The sequence below is a fragment of the Oryzias melastigma genome, linkage group LG14, assembly GCF_002922805.2.
Source record: "Oryzias melastigma strain HK-1 linkage group LG14, ASM292280v2, whole genome shotgun sequence".
Lineage (NCBI taxonomy): Eukaryota > Metazoa > Chordata > Actinopteri > Beloniformes > Adrianichthyidae > Oryzias > Oryzias melastigma.
In genome coordinates this window covers 26,823,055-26,842,881 of record NC_050525.1, presented here as the reverse complement: position 1 = coordinate 26,842,881, position 19,827 = coordinate 26,823,055, and the positions used below count along the sequence as shown (strand labels likewise).

Here is a 19,827-nt window from a genome sequence, read left to right as displayed (position 1 = left end):
ACCAAAATAGTTGTCGACTATTTTAATCGTCGATTAGTCGTCGATTAGTCGAATAATCGTGGCAGCCCTACTTTGATGTGAATGCAAACATTAGAAACTCTGACGTTCTGATTAATGATTCACCTGCTGTGGAGGTGGACGTGGAAGCAGGTGTTTCACTCGTCGTCCAGCTGTGATCTGGAGGTTTTCCTGAGGTCAGGAACTGATCCAGATCTTCCCTCTGGTTTCTGCTCCCTCTCCCCTCACCCTTCAATGTGAGCTCTGTCCAAGCCTGCGTGGCTCATTCTGCAGCTCACCTGTTTTTGGATTTCCATTTGCATGGGTTGCTGCTGACGCAGTGCCAGCTCCATTTGCATGAATTTGCATTTCTCCGTTTTCTTCCTGGCCAGTGCATCGAGCAGCTGACGGTGGTGCAGGCCGAGCTGCAGGAGTCGGTGAAGGAGCTCTCCAAGAGCAGGAAGAAGTACCAGGAAGCCGAGCTGATGGCGCAGGCTGTGCGGGACAAAGCTGAGCTGGAAGCCAAGTACGATCTTCTGATCTTTTAACAGTCTGAGATTAAACTGTCAGAACTCCAGCTGCTCCAGTCATGATGCTTGAGGGATTAACTAAGTGTATACATTTAAAAACAGGGTTAAAGGTTTTAAAAATACGTTTTTATCTTAATGCTGGAGGTTTTCATCCTCATCATATTTTTACCTCAAACTAAACTCATAAACATTTCAAGCTCAGATGTTGATCTGACACTCGAATGGGTTTAAGGAGGTTTCAGTTTAAAAGTGACATCATATAAAATGACCTTTAGCCTTCTTAGTTATCCTCCATCTTTGGTGTCCAGTGAGAGCTTCAGCTTCACGACTCTGGTATTCCTCCTGATGGAAAACAGACCTCAGGATCTGCAGTAACTGAATTAGTCCTGACCTCCACCCAGCTGACCTTCATCATCCCGGACCTGAACCCACGAGACCCCCGTCTGCTCAGATCATGAGACACCAATGAACTTCAAAGTCCTGAGCAGCTGAAAGACACTTTTAAATCAACCGTGCTCACTAAAGCGTTAATAACAGCTGCCCTACGGGTGGATACAGATGGTCAAACCTGTACAGGGCACATGTGAAATATCAAGGTCATAGACCGCTCGGTGAACCTGTAAAGGCTAAAGTTCATGTTTTACCATAGGTATGCTGTCGTAGTGAACACTTATACGACATAGAGGAGATGAGAGCGCGGCAAACCGATTTTTTTCATCCCTCCAAACCTTGTAGATCAGTGGTCTCCAACCGTCTTCAGGCCACTGACCGGTTTAAATCAATGTTTTCACGGACCGGTCCAAATGGGGCCGAAGTTGACATTTTTAAGCTTCCGGTTTCTGAAAAATCTGTATTTAAAATAAAATCCTGCTACCAGAAAAAATCCAAAAATATCATATTTTTGTTTACAGATGATGAAGATTTAAGGAAACAAAGTCGTTGATTTGTAGAAGTCGTTCTATAAAGGAAAAATTACAGGATTTTTATTTTCCTCATAAAATGTCACTCAAGGCAGATTATCTTTCAGATCAATCATTTTAGTCTTTACATAAATCCTCATTTAAAGTTGATTTATTCTTGAATAATATTCCTTTTTTTTTAATTCATATTCATCCTAAAAAGTTACATCTTTAAAGTTTTAAAAATGTAGTTTTATAGTGTTCAATAATTGTTAGTCCTGTTCGGTGTGTTTTGGATTTTGGCCCCTTGTGCGATTGAGTTAAACACCCCTGGTCTTCAGGTACACTGAGCTTCACCATCTACTGCGTGATGGACGCTTTCAGCAGTACTTCCATCTGTGACCCAGTTTAACAACTTCCTGTCCTGCATCCGTTCTAGGAGTGAATGTCTTAAAATCTCACCTCAGAAACAGTTTTTCTTCAAAAAGCAAAACTGTCGAGTAAGAAAACAGAAATCAGAATATTTCGACTTGGAGAAGCTGCAGATCTTTGTCCTGGCACGACACGACAGTTTGACTCACAACATTGCAAACATTTTTCTGCCCATCGGGAAAGCATGAGGCAGACTTCCATGAAGAATTCCTGTCAGAAGGGATTAACTGTTGAACTGTCGGGTCATCCGACTGAAGCAGTTTTATTGCTCACGCTCTTTACTTTATGAGTGCACAAACAGGCGGATATACTCACGTTTATTTAGTGTGTTTGTGCTCTTTAATCTGCTGTGGAGAGTTCCTTCCTCCATAGTTACTGGGCATGCTCAGAAACCAGCTTTATCCTTTAACCTGCAGTCTTCAGCTCATCTGAATTTTTGATACTTTTTTTTATTTTTATAATTCTTCAGGTTTTTCTGACGAAGCCAAAAGAGAAAACATGAGCTGTAACATTGCAGCTCATATAAAGGCATGAAAGTAACATTTAAGAACCATTCGACAATATGGATTTAAGCTCTCATAATTCAATTTTAACAAACACTTTCATTTTTAAAGTAAAACAAAATCTATGAGGATAAATGTATCAAAACGCATTTTAAACTAACATACAGGGCAATTATTTTATTAAATGTATTCACACAAAAGATGTTAAACCTTTTCAGAGTCTAAAGTGATTAATTGACATTACCTGTTAAACATGGGAGCAGATTCTCACGTTCCTTTAAAAGTGGCTCCAATTAGCAGCAACAATTACAATAGAGATCTGTAAAACAACAAGGTTACACTTTTAGTTTATTTGTTTGTTTCCCACAAAAATACATCAGCAAGAAAACTTTATTTTTTTATGATAAAAAAGGGAAACAGAAACAAGAAAACCTTTTATTTCTGCCTCTTACTTAATGAATAAAACCATTGGTACACTTCTCTCAAAACAATAAAAATAAATAATAAAATAAAACAAATAGCACCAGCAAATGATGATTCCTAAGTTTAAACACGTCATATAACTGTAGAATATTTGGAACACAAAATGTAAAACAAAATGTTTTTGTCAAAGAAACAGGAAACAGAACTTTTGGGTTAATTATTTTTTGAGTCATAGCTTTAAAAAAACCTCAAAGTGTCTGATTAAAAATACAATTCTGTTTGGTAACTCTATTGTAATAGTACATTTAATGAATATCTAATTATGAGTAAAATGGTACTAAAAGTGGGTTAATGCCTTTTATTACACAATGACATTCCAGATACAGTTAATATGGTACCGTGATGCTTTTATTCTTTTAATTGTATTGATTTTATCAAAGCTGTCTTTTTATATATTGGTCAGTACATTTAAACCCTTTTAACTTTGTAAGAATAAAGAAAAATGTCAATTTTTCCATAATGAGATTATTCAAAGCGTTTTTTTAGTTTTTTCATATAACTTTTATTTACAGTCTTTTATTTTCTCGTCTTATATTTCCAAACACAGACACCAGTTTTAACCTGGTGATGAATTCACTTTAGTATTTTAGTTCCTGAAGTGAAACAGTTCTATTCTTCCTTTTCCTCTTTATCTTCTGCTACATCATAGTCCAGGTAAATACTTGATGCTGATTGGCTGCAGGGTGTCCATTAAAAAGTGTTAATGGACACCTTAAAAAGAAGTTCCCGTGACAAGAAACAGTTTATTTGTTGATCTGCATTTAATGATCAGAGTTATCGGTGGATGAAAGCGATCTACGAAACTACTTGTGGATTTGAAACAAACTTTTGCTTCATCATCTGGACAAAAACAAGCCCGTTAGCTGTTAGCTGTTAGCATGACCACGTGTCACACTGTGTATCAAGTATTCTGCTTCCTGTATAAAACTATTTAAGCACTTTTCTAAACTGACTTTTTGGTAAAAATAAAACAAGATCAAATAAACTATAATACCTGCTAATTCTTGTTCTCGTTTGTGATCTATTTTTCAGATCCAGGTTAAGTCTTTTCCAGTCCAAGTCCAGCCTCCAGAGGGCCACCGTTAAGGTAGGATCCCAGCAAACGAGCTCAGACACTGTAGATCCCACCGTTCTCTGAAACGTCGACTCTTCCAGCTGAAAGCCAAGAGGAACGAGTGCAACTCCAAAGCCACCCATGCGAGAAACGACTACCTTCTCACGCTCGCCGCCGCCAACGCCCACCAGCAGCGCTACTACACCACAGACCTCATGGACTGCATCAAGGTGAAGCTCGGATTCTCAGCGGGAGATGGAGGAATGAGGACGTGTGTGTGTTTTAAAGCTGAACATACCTCTCTGCCTGCAGGTCTTAGATGGAAGGATCTATGAACAGGTGAAAGATTACCTGGTTTCCCTTTGTCAGACTGAGCTGGAAACGTACCAGACGGTGCACGACACCTTCAACCAGCTCCTGAGCAGCTCGAACGGGGTGAGTCCGTCCGTGACACGCTGGATCAGAACCTTCATATAAGGAGGAATATCCTTGTTTTAGGTTTGACTTACATTCATCAATGCTCTGAAGCTGTCGTAGGTCTACAAACTGTACTGATGTGTTGCTGCTTAAAGGGTAACCAAACCCTAAATCATTTTTTTGGCTGTTGAACTCGATAAATGGGGCTTTAAAAGTGCTGTCTGTTGATCAATGCCAAATTTTTGACAAGTTAGATTCACTCTAGAGCAGAGGTGGGCAAAGTTTTTGATTTGTGGGCCACAGAAGGGCCGGACCAGGAGCAGATGCGTGGCGTGTTTTGGTACGAGAAAGAAAAACATGGAATTTGGACAAAGACGTGCTAATTTTGATTGAAAATTATTCTAATTTAAAACAGAACATTCAAAACTGTAACTTTTTTCTCATTTTAGTTTCAACTGCACCAACGGACTGACGTCCCTCAGAGAAACTTTAAAGAAATGCTGCGTTCATGTGCTGTTGGAATAATCTGAAAAATGAATGTCTCAGAAATTACACATGAACTTCAGAAAAACAACAAATCTTTAAAAGAAACACATGAATGAATCATTTTCTAGACAGTTTCCATATAGAACCATCTTTGGGAAGACACCTTAAATAGAGGGAAAATCAAGCAATAATTAGGAATATCAGTATAATTTATTCTAGTTTGTGGGTCAGATTAAATAGTTTAAGGATCCACATGTGGCCTCCGAGCCTTAGTTGCCCTCCCCTGCTCTAGAAAGATTTCCCCAAATCTGGTGGCTTTGGCCTCACTGTCGGCCATTTTTAAACCTTCAAGTTTCTCCTTTCCTGTATGTCAGCTGAGCTCCATCACCACTGATCATTTATTAAAAGGGCTCTAGTTACTCACGTCTCCTCAGTTACCGCTTCCTGTTTGTTTCTTTACTTTGTTTTGCTTTTCTGAGGCCAAAATGACGTCCAGTTTCTTACTCTGACCAGAATATGAACAAATATTGGAAATAGTGGTTCTCATCAGAACTCTGTTAGCTTGTATGAGGAGCGTCCTATGAAAGTTTTATTTCTTGACTACTAAAAAATATATAAATATTGTTATTTTTGCATAATCGTGTGGTTTCATGCGCAAAAACTTCAGTTAATCACTCCAATGAAAAAGCCTGTAATGTGGCTCAAATTATAAAGAACAGTTTTTCTATACAAATCCTTTGTAATGTTTCTAATAAAAATGTAAAAACGGCAAATTTTAAATTTGTAATATTTTTTAAATGACAAATTCACTGATTGTTTTTCATCCTTCATTTATTATTTGTGATGCTCATTACTCCAGTTGTTTATATTAAGTGGTGTCATGTTTTTTGTGATTTTTTTTTTTAACATTTGATTATTTTTTTAAAAATCATTGAAGATTTTACATAAAAAGTAGAGAGAATTTACAGTTCAGATCAGTTCTTTGCAGTCTTGAGATTTTGTTCAGGACTTCTGCAAACCAACACGATTCTGCTGCTCAGGTGCGTCTTCTTCTCTGTCTCCACACATTTCTGCAGGTGGTCCAGGAGTTTCATCAGCAGTTGTTTGTACAGAAGAACCCTTTATTCCAGCAGAGTCTGGACTTCTCATACCAGCCCGTCGACTCGGACACGGTAAGTCCTGACTGTTTTTGGGTTAATAGATGCAGCGAGATGTTAAGTCTTAAGTAGTTTTGATGAATCCAACTCTCCTCAGTTCTTTCACATTTCTGAATGTCTCTGTGCTTTTGGCTGGACTTCAGCTTTGATTATGACAATATTTTTTGGCTCTGGATCCCTGCTGGTGCAGCTGTGACTTGAAGACTGAAACCCGACTGTGGGTCATTTTTTCCTCACGGGACGCGGCGGAGGTTATTTCACATTTACAACAGAGAAAATAAAGAGGGTTGATTAAGGTCTGCAATCTGAGTTTAAAATTTAGGTTTTAAAACTTTGATGTAAACTTTATATATTTATTTGCTTTGCAGCTTTAAGAAGCAGAAACGTTTTATTAGCTGAAAGTTGGAGCTGATATTGACTTCCTGGTTAATGTTCTTGTAGAAGGATTTTGTTCGAGTCTCTTCTTTAAATGTAAGTTAGATTTAAGTCCAGACATTTTTGAAGAGCTGGATTTTAGGGTCATTTTCCTAAACTAAGGTATTCTTGAGAAAGAAGACATGATATCATGTCACAGAAATCACTTGGAAACAAAGCAGCAACTTGGTTTTGCTCCAGATGAACGTTGACTTCAATTAGATCAATTGAAGTTTGCTCTTCTGTCCATGTTGTTCTGGTTCCTTTATGGATGCGTCCTGATTATGTTTTCAGCTCATTTGGGCTGATAGTTTCTCCTCTTTTCTAGATTTTCACCCTTTCTTATACATAATTTGAGTTATTTTTGTGTAATTTTTGTTTTCAATCACTAAAGTATGACTAACAGCTCAGAAAAGTCTTCTCTCTGAGTATTTTGTTGTACTGATTTTCTAACACGTATTTTTAATCTATGTTTATATATTTTGCGTGTGTATTTAATTGGTGTTTTGAGGTTTTTAGGTTGACAGTTTTTAACACCTGTCCAGGGACTACAGAGGAAAAATAGCTTTTGGGCTAATTCTGACAGAATGCAGCGATGTTTTTGATGTAAATAATAAAATAATCATGTAATAATAAATAAATAAAACTTCCCCTCCTTGGTTGCTGAACTGACTTTACCATCATGTCAAATGGTGCAAGAAAGAGGCAACAAGATGCCAGGATATTGGTCTTAAACGTGTTTCAGCAGCTCTGATGAAAGGATGCAGCTGTGATAACTTGGAAAGGTTTCATAACACATTTCTTACACAACCACACCGTTAATCAGTTCCTCCAGGACCTTTTCTGCCCTTTTTATGGTTGTTTTGGCACAAACAACCTGCAGTTACAACCAAAAGTTGCAATATTTTTCAATAATCATTTTCAACCAAAGTCTATAGTTTAACGTACACATTTTAAAGCTTGATTTTTGTTAATTTGTCATTTTTTGTGGACCAACAAGAAATACTTTTGATAAACTTCCTTATTAAACTGAGATTTATGTAAAAAAAATGTAAATGTTTCTTTAAGCACAACAGTGAAAACTGCTTGATTGTGTAACAGCAGCATGTTTTGTAAATTTAACACAAAATAAAATTTTAGAGACGAAAAAGATTATTTAATGAAATTTTACATTATTTAAAAATATATATATTTTCAGGAAAAAAAACAACAATTTCAGTTTAGTTTCATTTAACACCAACACTATATAACAGCTGTTTCAGTTAGAAAGTTCACTTTGACACTTTTGTCTGCATGTTAATCAAATCATTTGAATACATTTTATCCACGTTTACCAAAAGATCATTAGATTTTCTAACAAATTGACTCAGTTTATGAAAAAAAAAATAATGTGCTTCTAAACTTGATATACAAAGACACTTTGTCAGGTTGAAATATTTAAGAATGTGTTCAGAATGGACACATTTGATTCACTTAAAGTGAACCAGAGTTTGTTTCCCCCGATAATCTGGAACGGTCTGGTCCTGGACCAGGAACCGCTCTCTGACCCATGTTTCGAGGTGGTTTTGGTTCTTTTCCAATCGGTCTGAGTTTCCTCAGTCTGAATAGTGCTTTGAGCCACCGTAGCCGGGCATTATGGGATGTTAGACACAGTAGGAAGGAAGTAACCACAGACAAACGTGGAGCAACAATGAGACACAGAAACTCACAACAAAGCGGAAGACTTCCATTATTCTTTTCTCTTGTTGCTTTGCCTCGCCCTCATAATTCCTGACCAATGACTGAAGAGATCTTTAGTCATGTGTTTTAGTTTACAAGGTTTGGTTCAAAACAGAAATGTCCGGTTGACGGCAGTCTGAATACAGACCAAACGCAGGGTTTGGCGGACTCAGTCCACACTAATGGACTTTTCTAGTCTGAATAAAGCCTATAATTAGAGACAAAGTTGCTGTGATCGGATCAAGTTGCAGAAATTGGTTGGTGCAATCACAATGGGGTATTGTCAATACACAATATTGAAAAAAATCACACAAAGTTTAACCTGATATGAAGTAATGGTGATCTGTAGTTAATTGTAATAGTTGGGGGCAATACTTTCTGTTTTTACTTGTGGGTAGTTTGATATCGGGGCAGTTCACCACCATTTCTTTGTTTAAATAAGCCGGACACTTGAGTGACCTGACACCTGACTTCATCTGCTGTTTGTACACCCAGTCATTGCTTAAGTTGGCATTAGGAAACTTTTGTCACTTCTTGTCAAAAGTTTTTGTGGAAGTGACGTCCTTCTCCCAAGAGTGGAGTTCTTCCATTTGATCACCTGGAGTCATTCTCTCACACCTGAAAGTTTTCTTTTCTTGCCACAACTACAAGAAAACTTTTGACTAAGAGTGTGGTCGTACAGGACACCTATACTCACCTGTTTCTGAAGCTCTGAGTGTTGGAGGTCATTAATCTATTTTAAGGTATTTTTTCTTCCTCTGTGCAAATTCATTGGATCTTTCTTTATTTTTAAAAACACATAAATGTCAACTTCAGTCCAAAAATGTTTTACGAGCAGCTTTTGGTGTTCAGATCTCCAAGTGATTTATAGAGACTCCAGAGTGTAAAGGAGTCCTGTCCCGACCGCGGGCCTCGGCTGCCGGACCTTCCCTCCGCGGCACCGTCCCTCTGCCGCTCCGGACAACACTGGACAATTTGTTCCAACTGCAAACGCTGGCGTTGTTTTGATTGGTCGTCAGACAAGCGGCAGCTTGTTCCTAAAGAAAACATTGGTGGTGGAGAGCCTCCCTGCTCCCCCGTCCCCCCCTCCCACCCCGCTCGCACCAGACAGAGGGATCCGGTAAGGAATGGAGCCGAGCCGGGAGGGAGGGGCAGGAGGTGGGCCGGGCCCTGTGAAAAGGAGGCATTGTGAGCGGGCCTCATCAGTGCACTTGGCCCCCACCACCCCGCCGCTTTCCCTCCAACCTCACCCCGCTGATCTGAGCTGGCAGAGTCGCATTTTAGTCCGTGATGCTCATCTGAAAGGATGTAGACATGTTTAAATGTCGTCAATATTCTGAAAAAAATAACTCGCTCAAACATCAGAGGAGTTTATGCAACAGTTTTCTGACACACTAACCCCCCCCAACCCCGCCCCCACCACGTTGTTGACGCTACCCAGCAAACTCGATTGATTTAGTTTCAGAAAAACAGCCTTTAGAGATCCTCGACCAGCCTAAAGTTCTTCCTCATGAAAATAAAAGGCTCATCTTGAATATGAGATCTGGAACGAGTCCGTGTGACGTCACACACAGAAAAAACCTCCGTGTCCAACCGAATTAAGTCAACCCAGTCGCCATTTAATCATAATACGAATGGCGCCGTGACAGAACCAGAAATCAATGGTAAGCAGTGATTGGACTGAGTCAGTCTGAGTCTCTGTTTCTATGGAAACCACTGTTTTACGTGGGGACCATCAGGCTCCACCTACGTTTACTGAGGCATCTGATTGGTTAGTTTATAACTTGAATAATTTGAACTGCAGAACAAATATTGTGAAAGTAACGATGGTTATTCTGACCAATAGAATTACTGAATAATAGCTTTTTATTTTTCTATTGAAGTCTATGGGATTTCAGCTTCTTGGAGCCAGAAGGTGTACTTACTTCCTGTTTGGAATACTAGGGAGGAGGGGCATTGACAGTATATAGAGATGGACAAAACGTCTGTGACGTCACCTGTAGAAAATGCCTTACTTCTGGTTCCAAAGAAGTCTTTGGGATTTTGGCTTTCTGGGACCAGTGGGTACTTCCTGTTTTGGAACGGGGGGTGGGGTGTTAGTTCTTGTAAACTGTCAATGGGGAGGGGTCACTCAATCTAGCTCCAAATACAGTCATTGATATGTAGTTTTAATCCCCCCCCCACACACACACATTACACAAACTCTAACACACCTTTAATCCATGAACGCCCCACAGGTTGTTGTGCTTTTTTAACTGTGTCAGCTTCACTCGCAGCAGCAGGTGGAGGTTTTTAGCCTAAAATATGTGCGTGTGAAAACAAACAATTGAAATCTCTGAGGCTGCCATGCATACTTCAACCTGCACCCTCTGGACGGTTTCTTGGATTAAAGCTGAACCATAGTGGAAATAGCTCTGGACTTTCCTTTAGTCTCAGAAGAAAGAATAGCTGGCATTTTTCTGGACTGATGTTCGTTCAACATCAGTTCCAAAAGTCGAATTGGACCAACATCACTGAGCTGCTGGGAATTCAGGTTGGAAGTTTTCCCTCCGAGCGGCATCCTGCCAACATGAAACAGTCCTGACTAAAAGACAAAAGCTCCAGGGATTTATCAAAGGTGGTGATCAATCTCAAAGTTTATAATTCATAATTTACTCAGTAATTCAGACTTTTTTAATCAAAGAATCTGCAAAAGTCCTTAAAATAGGTTTTCTCTGCTGAACTCACTCGTTTAATGTAGCTCAGCTTTACTTTTTAATGTACTGATTCATTTCTCTCTTTCTGAACAAAATTACACAGAAATGATCCAAAAACTATGTGGTTTGATGAACCAACACTTTTCTTTAGCGTCTCAACGTTAATTGGAGTTAATTAGGTAAATGGTTGACGAGTTACAGTAGTCCAAAGAAGGTCAACGTTGGAGCTAAAACTCTGATTTTAAAGGGTTTAAGAAATGAAAATATATCCACATCCTGCAGCACATGATCCTCCATCTTCTGTCTGTGAAACACTGACAGTTTATAATGTTGACCTCATGTCAACAGCACCGTAGAGGTCGCCATCTAGAATTTTGGGAAAAAATAAATGACCTTTCCACAGATTTAGGCTGTATTCAGACTGGAGACATTTGGTTCGCTTAAAGTGAACCAGAGTTTGTTTATCCGATAAACAAAGTTTCAATCTGAATACACTCAAGTGAACTCTGGTCCGGGACCAGGAACTTATCTCTGGTCCGTCTTTTTAGGTGGTTCCATTGGACTGAACTTCGGTTCTCTCTGAGATTCCTCAGTCTGAAAACTATCTGATCTGAGAGCGAAATAACTGGACCTAAACGACCACCGTAGCCAGTCTTTGGCGATGCAACAGCAACTATTAAACTGTGGTTGGATGAATGCAGGCTCATAAAAACAATTTTTAACACGATACACATTGCCTCTCACAGTTTTACCGACAATGTATATGTGTCAAACACTTGTTACCGTACTTCGTTGTAGCTTCCTCAGTCACCGTCTTGCAGAATGCCTCCGCCGTATCAAAGTAGCATTATAACCGGTGAACCTGACCTTCATACAGACGTTCAAAACTGACCAGCAAAGTAAAACATTTGAATATGTAAACTATCTTTTCAAGTTTTGCAAAGTGCAGCATCTCCATCTTTCTCTTTTTGTTTTGACCCGCCCCCGTAACGACTGACTGAGGAGATCTCTAGTCATGTGGTTTGTTTTCAAGCATTGGTACTAAACTGGTCGATCCTATTCTGAATACAGACGAACCACAAGGTTCAGGACTCGATCCGGACCAAATTAAGTCGACTCGGACCAGAACAAATGATTTTACCAGTCTGAATACACCCTTAAACTCTTTCTAGAGATTTGGATTAAATCCTTGGTTTAAGCTGAACAAACGATATAACATACACTATGAACATATTAGGGCGTGGTTAACAAAGAGCCTCGGTTACCAAGGAAATTCAAAAAATACTTTTGCAGATTTTTCCAACCAGAATATTTACTTTGAATCAGAACATCAGAATCCGTAAAGAAAACTCTGACATACATCTAGCATATATACTTGACACCTGTTGTGTTCCTGTGTGGGTGACCTTTCCCTGCATCCATTAAAGGTGATGCAGCTGCAGACGGAGAGCGGAACGGCAGAGGGCCACAGTCTGGATAAGGAGGCCAGGAAGTGGGCGAGCCGCGTGGCCCGGGAATACAAAAGCATCATCCACACGCAGAGGGTGAGGATCCAAACACGCGTCTCTCTGCAGAAACATTTCCAGTGGATGTGAGCTTCTAGAAAAGTAAACGTCTTCACTCTGAGCTGAAACTTTGACGTCGGCCGAGATAAGACAGTTTGCTAATAATAAACCAGGATGTCGTAAAATTATTGCAGCTGTCCGTCTGTGTGACAGAAATGATGAAGCAGCAGGTCAAACATTCATCTTCCTCGCGTCATATCTCAGCTTCTCCTCCTCAGTCAAACTGGTGGTGAGTGTTTCCAGAAGGCTGCCATCAAACGACGGGAAATGAGTCACGCTCTCTCCGCTCCAGCTCTGCTGCTTTATTGTTTTTGGATTTTCCATCCGAGTTTGTAAACATTTGGCTTTCCTTGTTTGTGATTCCGCTGCAGGCTTTGGAGGAGTACGGCGTGCAGGAAGCGTCAGAGCAGAACGGCGAGCTGGAGACCAAGATGGAGGTGGCCAGGCAGAGTCTGCGGAGGGCAGAGGTGAGCCTGTGGTCACTTTCAGCTGCCTAGAGCAGCTCCAGACTGCCACCTGCTGGTTAGAATGCTAAATACATTCCATACTACCAGAGGAAAAAAAAACTGTCCTGTCATTTTTTTCTATTTAAATCTACCAAATCTTCAATTCCCAAAACTCTACTCTGTCATATCTGGTATCATTGAAAAGCCCTAAATGCCAACTGTAGATACCAAAAGAAGTTCATTCAGGATCTGCTGTGTTTGGGAGGTTTTCAGGTTTAGAAATGTCTTCTTAGAGTTGATGCTTACAATATAGTTTAATCTGGGGATTTTAATAGTTTAACGTCATATTTGCCTTTTTTTCACCACATATTCTATGTTTAAAAAATGACAGCTTTGTTTGGCTAATCTAGGATGGGAAACGCAATTAATGAAAGCAACTTTGTTATGGAAGCATTTAACAATGGACGATTAATAAAAATAGTTGTTGCTCCTACTACGTCAAATTATTGGGGGGTACAGATTCTGGCAGGCTGGATCTGCGGCCTGACAGAATCTGTACCCCCTGTGGTTGTTTTACGTAGAAAATGTGGGAAAAAAAGAATTATATGACAATAAACTCCCAAATACATCCACCTTCTTTTTACGCTTTTGGGGAGAAAATATGAGCGTCACGAAACAAATCAACATCCGCTACAGGGGATACAAATTCTGGCAGGGGTACATATATTGGCACAACATATCAGAAAACCTACTTTTCCTTCTCTTTCTGACCTCCTTGAACCCGTAATGTACTTCTGACAGTCATCCAACAGGAGAAATTCATATCCAAAGCAAAGAAAATGCACATCCAAAACAGACTGACTCATATTTATTTGCAAATGTATACACAAAGTATTACTTTGTGCACATTTCTGTCTTTGTGCGTACATTTCTTTTTGTCAGATACTCTTTGTCCTCCGCGGTCTGTGGCGTTCCTCGTCTCTGCAGCTCTAGTGTCTCACGTTCTTCTTGTTCCTCGGCAGACGGTGAAAGCAAAGGCGGAGGCGCGGCTCGACCTGCTGAGGCAGGCGGGGGTCGCCGTGGAAACGTGGCTGAAGAGCGCCATGAACCAGGTGATGGAGGAGCTGGAGAACGAACGCTGGAACAACCTCGGTACCCACGATCCTTCACTCTCTGTAAGAGCACCACAGACCGCGTTTCAGACTCCCTGTTGGCTCCTGTTGCTGAAGCTGCTTTCTTCAGGGAACCGCCGATCTGGAGCGCGAGGACGAGGAGGAGATGGAGGACAGCGGAGAAGTGCTGGACGACAGCAGCTCCAGCCCATCCAGCACCTTAAAAAACTACCCGCTCACCTGCAAAGTTCTCTACTCCTATAAGGTACCTCAGCTGGCTGGAACAGATATAAGAGGAGGAAGTTTCTGTTTCTGCCAGGTCGACGTCAGAACGATGACTCGTTTGTTTTCAGGCGTCTCAGCCCGATGAGCTGACCATCGAGGAGCAGGAGATCTTAGAGGTCATCGATGATGGAGACATGGAGGACTGGGTCAAAGTAAACTTCTACACTCGTCTTGTTCTTAATCGTCCACAGACATTTTTATCTGTATTTATCACAGAACCTTTTCCAGAGTCAGTTTAGCTTATAAAGTAACTCAAGAAATTGTATTTTTTTTATGTTCTAGATGCTTAAATTTTGTGGAAAAAAAAACATAAAGAACAGATTTGTCTTTTCAGCAAGTTATTCCAAATAAAATCTCTAGATGAATGGATTCAATGGTTTTCAGGTGACAAACAGGATAATTTAATGAACCAGCACAAGAAGTTTTGTTGGTCTGGATTTTATTACAGCTTCTTGAAGCACAAAAATAGAGGAAACATTTGTGAAGATTTGAAAGCAGTTTCTGTCCAGCTGAAGGTACAGTCTAACTCCACATTCTTTACACATCCAAGCGGGACTTCTTCTGTAGAAAACACGCCTGATATTCCCTCATCTAAAGAAACTTAGACAGGATGATGTGAATCAATGATGAATCTGGGATTCATCGATGACCGATAGAATGTAAGGAGCATTTTTGCTAAGGAAATCCTTCAAGGATTCAAAGAATTCAAAGGGTTCATTGTCATGTAAACAGTACGGAAACACGTTTCTGTGTACAGTGAAATTCTTACTCTGCAGTTCGCTCTTGAATTCCACAAAACATTTAAGATAAATAAAGAAAAACATAAAGAAGAATATTTATAGGAGCATAATATCTGAAAATTAATATAAAAATATTTAAAAATATATATTAAGACTGAAAATGTTTGATTTAAATAAGGTAGAGATTCAAAATAGCAAAGTTGTTGATTTGTTAAAATTCATTAAAGGCAAAATTACAGGTTTAGCTCTGAAATCGGAGTCGTTGACTATGACTCTGATTAAAACAAACAAAACGTTTAGTTTTAAAAAGTGACTTTAAAGCAAAAAAAATATTGATCTCATTTGCAAACAGTTGAAGGACAGTATGTATCAGAAACATTTTGACAGATTTCGGAGCGTCACGATCCACAGAAAATCAATCAGAGGTCAGTAACTTCAAGCAGAATTATGAGACCGTTTTTTTCTTTTTTTTAAGAATTTAAGGATTTTTAAGGAATTAGCTCTGATGTAGGATGTCAAAAGTTAAAAACTATCTTGGAAAAATAAGTGCATTTTCTCTTCATGTCAATATTTTATTTTCCCAAAAAAAGGTATTTGCTCATTTATATTTATCATAACAGTAACGATAACAGAAATAGAAATCAGGGTTTTGTTTTTCTAAAGGGTGAAGTCAGAATTTGTGGCTTGTTGTCAGGAATCAACTCAAAGGTTGCAGACTTCTGCTCTAAAACGACTCGGATTATCCTTCAGGACGAGGAGTTTAATCAGTTTTATTTTGATTTGGATTTATTTGCTTACTTTTCAAATTATAGCTTTGGAGGAAAATGTCTAAAGCTGAAACTCTGATTTGAGATGAGAAACTGAAGGAGGATTTTGTGAAGATTCCTGTTTGTTATTCTGTGATGTGCAGGTTTACCTGTTTTAAGGTGAGGTAAAAGCAGATCTTGCTTCTTCTAGAGATTCATTCTGATAGATTCTCTCGGGTTCTGGATCTCTGTGGTTCTCTGACAGGATTGATGTGAGGAGCTCAGACTTCCTCCTTTCTGATCTGCACTTCCTGTCCCTTCAGGCCAGGAACCGCAGCGGTCAGGTGGGCTACGTCCCGGAGAAGTACCTGCAGCTGCCCTCCTCCAACAGCCTGCTGAGCATGCTGCAGTCTCTGGCCACGCTGGACGCCAGGTCCCACTCCTCCAGCAACTCCACTGAGCCCGAAACCGAGCTGCCTTCAGGTTCTGTGAACGGGGACTCCAGCGGTGAGGCGAGGCTCCGCCCACAGAGTTCTGTGTCCCGCTTTTGTTTAATACAACTTTCTTCTCCTCAGTCTCGTTTGCGAAAGCGTTGTACGACTACGCCGGGCAAACCGAGGAGGAGCTCTCCTTTCCCGAAGGCGCCATCATCCGGATCCTCAGCAGGGAGACTCACGAGGACGACGGATTCTGGGAGGGGGAGTTTAACGGCGTCGTCGGCGTCTTCCCTGCGGTGCTGGTGGAGGACCTGACCGGGCTGAGCGAGAACGGAGAGGGGCAGAAACCCGGCAGCGCGCAGGTACGCCGCCGTCTCTCCTGATCCGTTTTCCCGGTGCGTCCGCTGGGCTAAAGTCCTCATGTCTTCAGGTCTCTCCCTCCGGTTCCGGTCAGAGCGAGCGCTCCCCCTGCAGCCCGTTCCAGCCGGGTCCTCTGCACAGCAGCCCGCTGCAGACGCCCACCCTGTCCTCCCCCATGTCCAGCCCCTGCAGCGCCACGGCCTCCCCCATCGGCCGACCGCCCTCCTATCACAACGGACACCACCGACCTCCACCAGCGCCGCACAAGAGCCCATACCACGGTGAGACCTCCTCGCTTTTAGGAGCCATAGATCTCAGAGATACGATTTTCTAATCTGAGTCACTTTTGCCCCCACAGGTCCAGCTCAAGGGACCCTGCAGCCCCCTAAGTACCCTGAAGGGGGCACCATTCGACCCGTGAGTCTCTGATCCAGCCACACATTTTACTACAAAAACCATTTCTTTAAATCAAGATATAGAAAAATAACATTTTTAGAAGGAAAACATTAAAAGCACAAAAACTCCTAAAGAATGATGGGAAATTGATTATCAGTAAAGAAAACAGGAAGTTCAAAGTGTCTGTAGTTTCCGGTGGAGGTGTGGAACCGCTCTGTGAGCACTTCAATAAACCAAACAGTGTTTCCTCCAAGCAGCACAGCAGACACACTTATGTCATCAGGGAGGGACTCTGTCAGCGCCATGCTTAACGCCATGCTTCACGCTGGTCAGTTCAACAATGAGCACAGGGTGAATCCTTTCTCAAACAACTGAAGTTCCTGTTTCCTTCAAAATAAAATCGCCTGTTTTCACAACTGAGGTAAAAACCTCCCCATCTGTTCCAATTTTTTTTTAATTTATGTTCATAAAAGAAGATTCTGTTAAAATAACCCAGAAAAAGGGGGTGTGGTCTTTTGGATTGAGCATTTTATGGACACATTTTTATGCTTCTTTAACCATTTTCAGAAAGTTCCTGATAAATTAAAAAAGTCATGTGACCTCACAGTCTGTCCGTCTTTAATAACAGTCAAAGACAACCAGCGACTGTATAAGAGAACTGGACTGAGACTCAGAAAATGGTTTTCTTCCAGTTTCGACCCAATCAAGTCAATTTAGCCGCCATTTTTTTTGTAATTTGGACGCCGCCATGCTGTTGTCTGAGTGGTTAACCTTTCCACGGCAACTGCTCTCATCAATCAGGAGTTAGCTTGTTGGAAGGCCACACCCCTTCCATTTGATTGCTACACAAAATCTGTCAATCGTTGGATGTGGGGGCAAGGAGCCGCCCACCACTTTTTTGAGGCATCTGATTGGTCAGTAACAACTGTTTATTTCTCTATAGAACTCTATGGGATTTTGGCGGGTACTTCCTGTTTGGAAATGCCAGTCCAGTTCTCGTAAACAGTCAATGGAGAGAGCCAGCCCTGCTGCTTACTGCTCTGGTGCCCCCTTGTGGCCTGATTGGTCAAATACAGTTGGAGGTTTTCTGACTTTAATGGTTCAAATGAGTTATATTTTGAGAAAAAAAACTAAACATGTCAGGCGGTGAAGGGGAGGAGCTTCCTTCAAGTCAAACTTTAGTTTTATTTTTAGAGGACGTTTATAAAAAAATCAGAGCTCCTTTTGTGTTCTTTGATGGGTGTTTTGTTCTGTTGGAGCTGCAGAGGACTGCAGTTGGACCGTCTGGTTAAAACTGCTTTCTGACCACGCCCCCAAAGACAAACGGTTGTACCTCCGTTCACATCCATCAACCAGCTGCTTTTGTTTTGTCCTCCTGCAGGTCCGAGCTGCTCCTCCACCCCCAAAGCAGCATCCTCGAGGCCAGGTGAAGCGTAAGGAGGAGGTGGAGATCACACTGGTGTGACAGGAGCCCGGAAGGACTGATAGGAAACCTGAACCCCGCCCCCCAGCAGCAGAGGGGGCGGGGCAATGTGCCTTTCCCGTTTACTTCTCTCACATCACAAACATGAATCGTGTTCGTCGGTTTCAAGATCTTCTGGGGGGATTTCTTCCCAAAGGTCAAAGGTGATCCGGTATGAACGGTGGGGTGGGCGGTCACCCTTCAGAAGCAGCTCAGGTCTGGTTCAGTCAGAAACTCGACCCGTTTCTTCTGTTCCTGATTCAGAATGAACTCATCCGTCAGTGTTGATTCACTTTTACTTTTGGAGAAACACGGACGACAGGAAGTGGTGAAGCGCCTTAGTGTTGGGGAATCACCTTCAAGACATGCAGATGGTTGAATACTTTAGTTCATCATGGATTCTCTGAATCAGCTCCTCATTTTTACGCCACATCTATGCAACCAAAACCCGCTCAGAACCCGGAGGCTGGTCCTCCGCGCCGAAAAAACAACCAATCGGAATGTTCTTCTGTCAAAAAAACCAAGTCAATCTTTTGTTTGTATTTTTTAACTCTCAACCCATAAACTTTTCACTCACAGATTTTGGCGTTTTTTTCGTCTGATGTTTGACACTGAAGCGGTGAAGCCCCCCGAGCTGCTGACGTAGACCCATACTGTCATAGAAAAGCACTTTTTCTCGCCGTCTCCTCCCTCAGTATTTTGATTGAAGTCTGTTTACCAGCTGTATGGTATTCGTGTCTTATCAGCCTTTGTGTTATTTAGCCTTAAATAGCCGTTGTAGTGTCTTTATTTCTTATGTTTTAAACGTATAGTTTACACAAAGTTTGTTTAAATAATAGCAGAACTTTTCTTTTCTTCTGTTAGGTTTAGGAATAAAAGAGGTTTTGATCCGAGGAGGGTTCTGTCAGCCGTGTTGCTGTGTTCTGGTTGATCTCTTTGAGATCTGAATGACATCAAACTTATTTTTGAAGTTTGCATTTTACCCTGATGTATTAAAAAAAAAGAAAAAAGTCTGAACGTTTCTTTTCCATCAGAGAAGTCGTCGTTGACCTGAAAACGGTTCTGATTCTCCTGAGGTTCTGTAGGAAGTCCAGTTTTTACGCGGACGGCTCTGCAGAGGCTGCAGGCCGCCGCATTTACACGCCAGTGGACGTTTATCTGTATTTATTGTGTACAAATAAATGTGAAGTAAAGATAGATGAAATGAAAACGGCAAAGCCTGCTTTTGTGTGAGTTTGGAGTTTCATTCTGAGAAACAAACATGTCGAACCCAAAAACTATGGAGAGAAAATAGACTCACTCCAATTAGTGCGTAATAATTTATTTGTAAAATGTTTGCATAAGAACAAAAATTATGAAATTCAAAAAACAGGATTTACACAAGCTGAAATTAAAATTACAACAGCTTAAAAACTAACGCACAAATCTATAAAAATCACTCACAATCGCTCGTTACACACAAAACCATATTTACATGCTGTTTAATAAAGT

The 19,827-nt window shown here is 40.9% G+C and overlaps 1 protein-coding gene across 1 annotated transcript in view; it reads left to right on the top strand.

The window, feature by feature from the left end:
• Positions 1–19,546, top strand: part of LOC112142652 (F-BAR and double SH3 domains protein 2) — a 40,512-nt gene extending 20,966 nt beyond the window's left edge. The window contains exons 6-20 of the mRNA XM_024266162.2: positions 390–523; positions 3,877–3,931; positions 4,000–4,128; positions 4,211–4,333; positions 5,878–5,973; positions 12,215–12,331; positions 12,724–12,819; positions 13,821–13,973; positions 14,041–14,175; positions 14,264–14,347; positions 16,005–16,188; positions 16,257–16,480; positions 16,549–16,759; positions 16,837–16,895; positions 18,256–19,546. Coding sequence (XP_024121930.1) covers positions 390–523; positions 3,877–3,931; positions 4,000–4,128; positions 4,211–4,333; positions 5,878–5,973; positions 12,215–12,331; positions 12,724–12,819; positions 13,821–13,973; positions 14,041–14,175; positions 14,264–14,347; positions 16,005–16,188; positions 16,257–16,480; positions 16,549–16,759; positions 16,837–16,895; positions 18,256–18,339 — 1,884 coding nt within the window. The 3' untranslated portion in view covers positions 18,340–19,546. The remainder of the gene's footprint in view (positions 1–389; positions 524–3,876; positions 3,932–3,999; positions 4,129–4,210; positions 4,334–5,877; positions 5,974–12,214; positions 12,332–12,723; positions 12,820–13,820; positions 13,974–14,040; positions 14,176–14,263; positions 14,348–16,004; positions 16,189–16,256; positions 16,481–16,548; positions 16,760–16,836; positions 16,896–18,255) is intronic.
• Positions 19,547–19,827: the final 281 nt, after the last annotated feature.